Genomic DNA, 10,520 nt, shown 5'->3' with positions numbered 1-10,520 from the left:
CGAGTCCGTTGCACTTTTTCCTATAACTCATGATGGCGGGATCCTGGACCCCCCTTCCGACCCCTCGTTGAGGAGGTCTTGCCGAGACCTATCCAAAACTTAAGTAAAAATTTTCAGTCGGTCGACCCCCTTTTTTGAAGATCCTGATGTGACTAATAGACGAAGTCGGGCTCCTGGACCCCCTTTCCGACCCCTCGTTGAAAAGGTCTTGCTGAGACCAATCGAAATCTGCAATAAATTTTTTTAGTCGGTCGACCCCCTTTTTTGAAGATCCTGATCCGGCCAACTTGTAAAAGCGGCCGATGGGGTCGGGACCAGGTCCATTCATCTTGTCTAGTCGCCCCGATTCCAAAAATACCCCTATGTGCCCTGCTAGCATCAATAATGGCGGAAATCCCCCTCCCGCTCATGTAAACCATGATGCACCTGCAGCAGCCCTTGTGCGACCCGGACGGGATTTGCACCACCGGATTATTTGTTTGGACGGTACTCCTGAAGTACCCTCCAAATCTGGTTACTCTAGCTCAACTCCTTCCTTGTACACAGACGCCAACAACAACAACAACAACAACAACAACAACAACAACAACACACAGACACAAAGGCAAATGCATAGGCCCTCCCCCTATTTTTTGAATAGAAGGGCGGGCCAAAAAGGCAAGGGCTGGAGTCGCATCTGCAGAACGGCAAGAAGACATATAAGAAGGAGCGACCGGAGCGGATCCTGTTTTCCAATGCAGGGGCCGAGGCTGGGGCCTGGCTGGGGCCTCCGGAGCGGATAAACAGTGTGTCATGATTTGAAAGGTACACGTCCCGCCGTGCACTTGGCTTACTCCCCCACAGTGCCGCAGCAGAGGAGCCCGCTCGGAGGGAGAGAGGCGCTCCGGGCACGGACGCGCCGCGTGTTCAACTGGCGGTGGCGGGAAAAGGGACTTTGTCAACATAATTCCACTGAGAAAACTGCCCTTTCCCAACCCTTGGCTAAATGCGACTCAGTGGGCCTTCTTGCAGAAAACTATAGGCTTCCAGCCGTTCTGTTTCTTGCATTTCTTCTCCACATGGGTTTGAATTCAACATAGCTACCCCTAGTCCGACAAAATAGAGCTGGGGAGTGCCAAGTTAAGAAAGGTACGCTCAAAGGAATGGACTGCGTCGAAAAGGCAAGCGGGTGCGAAAATCACAGTAGGTTGACAAGCAGCTCTCGCTGAGAGTTTGCGTACTTCCATTGGCGGGCTGCACGTCTGCGCGCGCGCGCGCGCGCGTGTGTGTGTGTCGTTCGTTTGAGGGTGTTGCGTGGTTCGAACCAGAGAGGCAGGAGCGAGGGCGCCGGTTTGCTTCAAGCACAAGTCTAGCGTGCCGCGTCCAGGCGAGGTGTGTGTGTGTGTGTGTGTGTGTGTGTGTGTGTGTGTGTGTGTGTGTGTGTTGTTTTCCCGACAGGCAGGCGAGGAAATAACGTACAGCAGTCTTCTCACCTCTCCATACTTCTCGTGCAACACCTCTCTCTCTCCTCCCACCTTCTCTTCCTTCCCCTTCTTTCTCTCTTCCCCTCCTTTTTCTCTTCCCCTCCTTTCTCCCTTCCTCTCCTTTCTCTCTTCCCCTCCTTTCTCTCTTCCCCACCTTCCCTCCACACCACCCACCAAACCACCCCTCTGCAAACTCTCCTCCACCACCCCCTGCCAACCTTTCCCTGCCCCAACCACCCCCTCTCCTCAGCCTCGCAGCACTCCGTCGCGCGAAAGTGGCTGCGCCTTCCTAATCCACTCTGCTCGTTTGTTCCAGGTGGGCCAGCGGCTTCCAGTGGCGCGGGCCGCCGATCGGACCTCCTCGCCCCCTGCTCCCTCGCAATTATTGCTCCAAGCTCGCGGAAAAAAATATCGCTCCCCCCCATTTTTCCCTACGGAAATTCCCTCTTTCAAAGTCAGTTCTCGCTTTGTTCGAGCAAAATAGTATTTCGTTGTGTGACTGTACTTATTTTCGGTACAGTCGCGCGATCCCGCGTGAAGCGTTTCGGGGGTCTCATCTCGCAAACTGCACGCGTGGCGGAGCGTGGCGAGTCGCCTTCTCCGAGTTGGAAACTCACGCGTCGCGACGCTCCGCCACGTTTGCGGGAGTCTCTATATGGCGCCCCGAAATCAGGCACGCTGTTGAGGCAGCCGGTCCCTCAGGCAGCTGTTCTGGCTGCGCCCAGCCGTGACAGGCAGCACTCTTCCAGCGTCGGAACGCTTTCCCCTGACACTCGGAGTGGAGACAGGTTGACGGCCATGGCTCGCTGCCGGCGCCCCGAGAGTGTCGCGAGGCTCGCGGTCGTCTAGGCAGCGCTTCTCCAAGGTCCTCCAAGGTCCTCCCAGGCCGAGGCCCACGAGGCCCCCACCATGGCCACCTTCAGCGGCTCCTCCGGGCCCTCCAGGCAGCGCTCCCTCAAGGACCGCCTTCGGGAGGGCATCGCCGGCACACTATCCTGGCAGTGAGTACCGACCAACTTGTACTTTGATGACAGAATCGTCGAGTCGATAGCATTTTCATCACTTGCAAACACTGAAAAACCAAACGTGGTCTAGACCACACCCAACGAGGCCAAACGTGGTCTAGACCACACCAGCTGATGTGGTCAAAATGGCACCCATTTCACTCTCATTCCAGGAACGTGACGTCACGTCGAAACGAACGTGACAAAATGTCACGTTCGTTTGAGCATTGTGTCACATTCGTTTCAATGTGAACAAGCCGTTTTTTGGCCGATTCACACCCAAACGAATGTGACACAGTGCTCAAACAAACGTGACATTTTGTCACGTTCGTTTCAACGTGACGTCACGTTCCTGGAATGAGAGTGTTGACCACACCAGTGGTGAGGTCTAGACCACGTTTGGTTTTTCAGTGAATGATGACAACAATGTTATCACAAGGTGATACACGGTGTCCGTACGGAGTTTAGAGCGTAGTCCACTGTAGATATAGCCTACTAGAAGGCTCATCTTAGTGCACATTGCAAATTAGACCACAATTCTTTTTGCTCCTTTACTGTAGGGAAAAGTAACCGTCGACGTCACGTATTGCTACATTGAATTTGCTACAACAGTGCAGGGGGATATGCCTTGGGAATAGAGAGAGAGGGGTCGGGGGGGGGGGGGGGGGGGTGTCGACAGTTTGCACGTGGTATGGGTTCAAGCCAGAGCCCGGCCCTACGCCAAACTCTACCAATGTTTTGACATGAAAGCGGTGTGACAAACACACGCCCTGCGCGTTCCGTTCCGTTGAGGCACTGAAGGTGTGTCTGTGTAACTCTGTGTGTAGGTACGTCCGTTTGCACTCGAGTGTGTGTGTGTGCGTGTGTGTGTACGCGCGGGGTGACGGGGGAAAGGGAGGGGGGAGGGAGTTTGTGGTTCGAGGGTTGGTCGATCTCTCTCTCTCCTTCTCCCTCCCCCCCTCCCCCCCCCCCTCTCTCTCTCTCTCTCTCTCTCTCTCTCTCTCTCTCTCTCTCACACACACACACACACACACACACACACACGAACCACATGTCGATCGCAGCAATCGATGGGAAAACCCCGATAGGGCCCGGTGCTCGCTCGGCCTTGCGGTAGGTCCTAATTTAATGACTCTGTGTCGTGACAAGGCGGAAGAAATGCCGGTGAGATTGTTTGTCGCGTCGATTCGGGGACTTTTCCATCGAGTCGTTGTGGCCTGTTTTTGTGTTTGTGCGTTTCGTTTCCCTTTTTGTTCGCCACCCTTTCTGGGAGGAAGCGGATGCACGCACCGCTGGTGATTACTTCCATGTTTCACGAACGAATCTCGTCCGTCCACCACACTGTTGATAGCGGCGCCAATCCCGTCGAGTGGTCCTGCATTCCGTCCGGCATCGCCTCCGCACAGTAAAAACAGATTCGCTGATTCGGAGACGTCTAGTCGCCAAAGCGAGAGAATTACAAGAACAGCGATGTCCTCGAACCGTTCTGGCAGCCCGCTGTGCGTTTCGGAGCAGCCACCTCACCAAAACGGCACTGCACTCACCCTTCCGGCAGCGGTTTTTAATCGTCGTATTAATGTAAAACGGGAGACAAAGCAAGTCAGGGGCTGTCAGTAATCATACGCGTGGCTGATCAAAGATTAACGTTGCCCGCGGGTGGGCATAAATATACACAGACCTATGCGCTTGTTAGATCTGTAACCCTTCACCTTCCATGTTTCCAAAGTCTCGCAGTAAAGGGAGATACCTCGCTCCGCGCGGGCCAACTTTTCTTTCCTTTTGAATTTGAAATATTTTTTGCGCTCTTTCTCTGACCTTAAACCTTGCCCCAATGTCGTCCTGCCCTGATTCCTGCTCTGTTCTATGTGTACAAAAGCCTTGCAGGCCAAACCGGGAGTGAGGAGATTGGGGGAGGGGGAGGGGGCAGAGGAAGGGAGTGCTGTTGGTCCGCGGGAACGGCTTTCTTTTGTGCAGCACGCCAAAATGAATGGCTGGCTAGGCGCTGCAAGGCAAGGCCTGGCAAGGCCTGGCAAGGCGGGGAGAGGCGGCTTTGCCTTAATTTCGGTTTGGACAGCCCAGGGCCTGGGCCCCAGGCTGGTCCAGCACGGCCCAGCCCGGCCCGGCCCGGCCCAGCCCGGCCCAGCCAGTCCGGACCGGGAACTACCCCCTCCCACTTCTGCCCTCCCCTTCTCCTCCCTATCTCTCCGCCCTGTTCCTTCTTCTTATGAGTTTTTAGTTTTCCTATCCATCCCTCATTACGTTTTGCAAAAAAATTGTCTGTGTTAAGTGGGTATCCGTGAGAGGTTTGGTGCGCGCGCTGCTAGCTTGCTGATGATGGTCCCGTCCCGTGACCTCGTGACATGGCCCCACAGCCCCATGGCCGTGGCGTGGCGTGGCGTGGCGTGGCGTGGCGTGCCACGCGGGGCAGCCTGCTTCTGGTCGGGTCACCGAGAGCCCTACATGTCGGGAGGGGCTCTCGACTCCCCGGCCCGTGCACTGCCTCCTTTTCACTGCCTGGCCTCTCTCTCTCTCTCTCTCTCTCTCTCTCTCTCTCTCTCTCTCCCATCATTACCGCCTCCCCCCGGCCCTCCATTTGCCTCCCTCTTCTTCACTCTGAAACTCCCCACGTGCGCTTATGATGCCCGCGTTGAGTTGAGCCATTTGTGCCAGACGGTGACATGCTGCGGGTACTTTGTGTTGTGCCCGCCGTGTCGGTGCCTCTCTCTCTCTCTCTGTGTGTGTGTGTGTGTGTGTGTCGGTGTGTGTGTGTCGGTGTGTGAGTCTATGTTTGTGCGTGAGTAATGGTCACTCGAGCTAAGCCGCCACTACACCAGCCTGGCAGGGCAAAGCCTGCGGTTGGACGCGGGGGCCCGGGCCGGGCCTGCCCGCAGGCTGAGAGTCGTTTTCGTCTCTCTGTCTCTCTCGCGTTCATGGGGACCTCCATTTAGGTGCGAGAGAGACAGAGCCACGACAACGACTCTCGGAATCAGTCTGCTGGGCCTGGTCCTGGACGAGTGGGGTGCACAACGCAACGCCCCATGGTCAAAGGACGGTCGCACACACACAAAAAGAGACAAACGACAAAACAGCAATAAAACAGCAAAAACTGGTCACACCAAGGGTGCAGGCGGAAATCGTGGGCCGTTTTCCGCGACCGAGATTCGACCGCCCTCCTTTTCTGATTCGCCCAGGAACTCTGTGTGAAACCGAGCCGCGGCGCGCCGCGAACGAACAAGCGGGCCACGGCCAGGCACGGCCAGGCACGGCCGCAGACATAACCAGCGTAACAAGGTGAAGGGATGGGGCGCGAGGAGGGATGCTGTGAAGGGAGGAGGAGGAGGAGGAGGGAAGGGGGAAGAGGGAGGAGGGAAGAGGGAGGAGGGAAGAGGGAGGAGGGAAGGGGGCGCCAGAAAGGCAGCGACGCAGCGCGGGCAAAGTTACCCCACTTGAGCCCCCGTGAGACGCGCAGGGATCTGTGTGTTGGCCCAACCGATTTTTCAGCTGTGTTTGCCCAATCATATCGTTGCCTCGTGGAGAATGTTCTCATCGTTTTGTTGGGATGAGTTGAGGGAAGCAAGACAGACAGACCTGAAATTCCTCACAAATCCTTGGACCAGTTACGCCAACTAGTAAACATAAAAATACCAGTTCGAAATCCCTGGCATGAATGGATAATGAGGCATCTACTTGAGCCCACGGGGGCGTGTGTTTTGCTGGGGCCAGGCTAATAGTAGTCTACTATAAAATATTAAAATATTTTGAATGCTTTTCCTCCCGTTGCCGTTTTGCCACGCTTGCGTGATTAGCTAAACACACGAATCGACGAAACGCACGAACGGCCGATGGGGCTGGCTGCATCGCACGCACAAATGTTGTGCATGATTAGCCACCAAATATTTGTACGAAAGCGCCACCTCTCTCTCTCTCTCTCTCTCTCTCTCTCTCTCTCTCTCTCTCTCTCTCTCTCTGTGTGTGTGTGTGTGTGTGTGTGTGTGTGTGTGTGTGTGTGTGTGAGTGAGTGTGTGTGGTGGGAAAGTCCGGGTGGGACGCGGGGGATTTCGGCGGTCAGGATTCGTGTTTCGCCCGTTCGGCGTGTGGGCGGTGTGGGCGGTGTGGGCGGTGTGGGCGGTGTGGGCGGTGTGGGCGGTGTGGGCGGTGTGGGCGGTGTGGGCGGTGTGGGCCGCTGTGGCCGCTGTGCGCGCTGGCAGCGTGCAGCCCGACGGGAGGCTGGGGCGCGGCCGGCGGGGCTGCCGGGGCCGTGAAGGGCTAAGCGCGTTCCAGCAGTAATTACACACAAGCCGCGCGCCGGAGGAATTAATATGAAAACAAAAAAATAAAGAGAGAGGAGCAAAAACAACAACAATAAAAAACACAACACATTGCATGCAGCACGAGGCGATGACAGGCTGACGCTGCGAGGCCCTGCAGGGGGAGGCCCGGCCCCACGAGGGGCCCCACGCGGGGCCCACGGGGCCCATGGGGCCCTCGGCCACCCTCGGCCCTCGGGGTCAAGTCGGCCTTGTTTTGCTCAGACGAAGCCACACAAAAAGTTGGTCAAGTTTTGCATGTGGCTTGTTGCTGCGAGTGTTGCCGTGGTTCTTTCCGCGCCACTTCAACAACAACTTGGAAAATTGTACTCGCATCGCCGACTGACTTCGTGACACGACTCTGCTCTATTTCTCTCGTCCCTGTCGGTGGTCAGAAAAATCTAATTGCGAGGTCATCGGGGCGCTGCGTAGTGGGCCAGAGGATCGGTGGAGGCGGCCAAATTTCTAGACGCGTTTTGAGCTCCAGAATGGGACTCGAACCGTACGTGTGACCCCACCAATGGATAGCTCCCCGAACGAGGAATCCATTGGTGGGGTCACACGTTCGGTTCGAGCCCCATGTGGTGACTTTGGAGCTCAAAACGCGTCTAGAATTTCAGCCGCCCCCACCGGTCTTCTGGCCCATTGTGCGCTGGTATTGGTTCTGTTATTTTCTGTTGGCCCAAGAATAAAACGTGTCCTGGATGTTGTTGTCGTCGTGGAACATAAGCCAAAATAAAACACTCGCAACAAGTTCTGTTTCTTTTCCTCTCCGTTCGGATCGTGGGGAGGGAAAAGCGGGGGTGGGGGGAGTCTTCGCGGAGGTGTCGCGCCCGGAGAGTAGGCCACCCATCGGACGCGCGGGGGTCGAGCGTGGGGCGGGAGGAGGGGGAACGGGGGGGGGGGGGGAGCGGTCGAGTGAGCAAGGCCGGGCAAGGCCATCGCGCCGTGTGATCAGCACGCCCGGGATGGAGGACTTCCCTGCCACTCGCAAACGGACGTGAAAAAAGGCAGATTTACACACCCTGCGTCTGCGGTCACTTATTATCGTCTTCCTCGCTGCGATCCCGGGCAAATCAGTCAGTCACTCTCTCTCTCTCTCTCTCTCTCTCTCTCTCTCTCTCTCTCTCTCTCTCTCTCTCTCTCAGTCGTGATCGTGCCTCGTGTCAAGAGGCGAGTCGAAATGGCGCCCAGTGACTGCCGGGCGACCTGGCCGAGCAGCCTGGCTGCACACCACCTGGTGTCGAAACCGTTTCGCCCAATCAGCGTTGCCTGCACTGCCATCGTCCATTCGGCACCAATTCCCTGTCGAGCCGTCAACGGCCGGCGAGCTAAACACCTCATTAATCGGGAACAACAAACGGCAATTTTGTTGTTGTTGTTGTTGACCGGTCGCACCGCCGCGCTGCCAGAGTGCGCCGGAGTTTCCCGATCGGGAGCCATAGATCAAATTAAAAAGCCTGTTTAAAACGCCGCGCCCCGCCTCGCCCCGCCCCGCCCTGCCCCGCCTCGCCCCGCCCAGCCTCGCCCCGCCCCGCCCCACCCAGCCCCGCCCCGCCCCGCCCCGCCCCGCCTCGCCTGGCGACTCGGCCTTGACACAACAAACCTGCTGTCCGCTATAATAAAGTTTGCTACACAGCGCAAGCAGCAACAGGCGGCCTGCTGCAGCAGACTCATTCCGAGAGTCGTTTTCGTTGCTCTGTCTCTCTCGCACCCAATACGGGACGCCCCGTGAGTGCGGGATGGACAGAGCGACGAAAACGACTCTCGGAATCAGTCCGCAGGCCGAAGGCAGGCGGCTGAAGGCGCAAGGTGGTGACGTCACGGACGGCCGGGAATGAGACCCACTACGCCTCGCGCTACGCCTGCCTATGTCTGGCCGGGCTGCGCTCGGCCACGCTCGGGACTACGCCCACTCGATAACGCAACGGGTTAAGGATCCGGTGCGCGGCAACGGAACGGGCCGCACTCTCTGGGCGCAAACACACACACACACACACACACACACACACACACACACACACACACTCACACACACACACACACACACCCCTCTCTTACTGTGTGTCTCGCCCTTATACAGACCGAGATTCGACCACTTTTTGACCAACTTGGTCGAAAAATCGTTGCGGTCAAAGCCAAAATCGTTGTGGTCAACGTCTTCCCGATACAGGGCATGAAAGAGTAAGGTCTTAAGAATACTAGGACGTCGAGGGAGGCCTTTTACGGCGACTAGATTGGACACAGTGGCCACCCAAAGTCAGCAAAATCAGCAAATTTCCGAGATTCGACCACTTTTTGACCAACTTGGTCGGAAAATCGTTGCGGTCAAAGCCAAAATCGTTGTGGTCAACGTCTTCACGATACAGAGCATGAAAGAGTAGGGTCTTAAGAATACTAGGACGTCGAGAGAGGCCTTTTACGGCGACTAGATTGGACACAGTGGCCACCCAAAGTCAGCAAAATCAGCAAATTTCCGAGATTCGACCACTTTTTGACCAACTTGGTCGGAAAATCGTTGCGGTCAAAGCCAAAATCGTTGTGGTCAACGTCTTCCCGATACAGGGCATGAAAGAGTAAGGTCTTAAGAATACTAGGACGTCGAGGGAGGCCTTTTAAGGCGACTAGATTGGACACAGTGGCCACCCAAAGTCAGCAAAATCAGCAAATTTCCGAGATTCGGCCACTTTTTTACCAACTTGGTAGGAAAATCGTTGCGGTCAAAGCCAAAATCGTTGTGGTCAACGTCTTCCCGATACAGGGCATGAAAGAGTAAGGTCTTAAGAATACTAGGACGTCGAGGGAGGCCTTTTAAGGCGACTAGATTGGACACAGTGGCCACCCAAAGTCAGCAAAATCAGCAAATTTCCGAGATTCGGCCACTTTTTTACCAACTTGGTAGGAAAATCGTTGCGGTCAAAGCCAAAATCGTTGTGGTCAACGTCTTCCCGATACAGGGCATGAAAGAGTAAGGTCTTAAGAATACTAGGACGTCGGGGGAGGCCTTTTACGACGACTAGAACGGACACAGTGGCCACCCAAAGTCAGCAAAATCAGCAAATTTCCGAGATTCGGCCACTTTTTTACCAACTTGGTAGGAAAATCGTTGCGGTCAAAGCCAAAATCGTTGTGGTCAACGTCTTCACGATACAGAGCATGAAAGAGTAGGGTCTTAAGAATACTAGGACGTCGGGGGAGGACTTTTACGACGACTAGAACGGACACAGTGGCCACCCAAAATCAGTGAAAACGGCTACTTTCGGAGATTCAGTCACTCCTTGACCAACTTTGTGACGTTACTGGTCCCAAACCCGAAGGCCCCGGCAGATTTTTCTGCCTGTCTGCCCTGGCCAGCCCGAGATTGTTCCTGACCTAATCTGATCTGAACCGTTCCATGCATTCCTGATTCGAGGAAAGGGTAGCGCTCGATTGTGAAGCCACACACCTAATGTGACACACACACACACACACACACACACACACACACACACACACAACACACACACAAAACACACACACAGACAGACACACACACACACACACAAAACACACACAGACACACACACACACACACACACGCACGTCGGCGACTGTGTTCCCCGTGATAAGTCGCTCGATGTTCGGACGTTTGAAGGACGAATGAAGGACGCCATCTTGATGCCATTGAGCGAGGGGCGGTCGGGCGCGGCTCGCCCCTGGTTTCCGAGTTTGATTCAAAGCGCCTGTCTGCCTGCTCTGGTGGAATG

General features: G+C 55.7%; 1 protein-coding gene across 1 annotated transcript in view; it reads left to right on the top strand.

Moving 5' to 3' along the window:
* The first annotated feature begins 2,204 nt into the window (after nucleotides 1-2,204).
* LOC117640294 (TLD domain-containing protein 2) overlaps nucleotides 2,205-10,520 on the top strand; it is a 156,562-nt gene continuing 148,246 nt past the window's right edge. The window contains exon 1 of the mRNA XM_034376666.1: nucleotides 2,205-2,464. Within this exon, the coding sequence (XP_034232557.1) occupies nucleotides 2,373-2,464 (92 nt within the window). The 5' untranslated portion in view covers nucleotides 2,205-2,372. The remainder of the gene's footprint in view (nucleotides 2,465-10,520) is intronic.

Source organism: Thrips palmi, unplaced genomic scaffold (assembly GCF_012932325.1).
Source record: "Thrips palmi isolate BJ-2018 unplaced genomic scaffold, TpBJ-2018v1 HiC_scaffold_12, whole genome shotgun sequence".
Lineage (NCBI taxonomy): Eukaryota > Metazoa > Arthropoda > Insecta > Thysanoptera > Thripidae > Thrips > Thrips palmi.
This window is presented reverse-complemented; position numbering and strand designations above follow the sequence as displayed.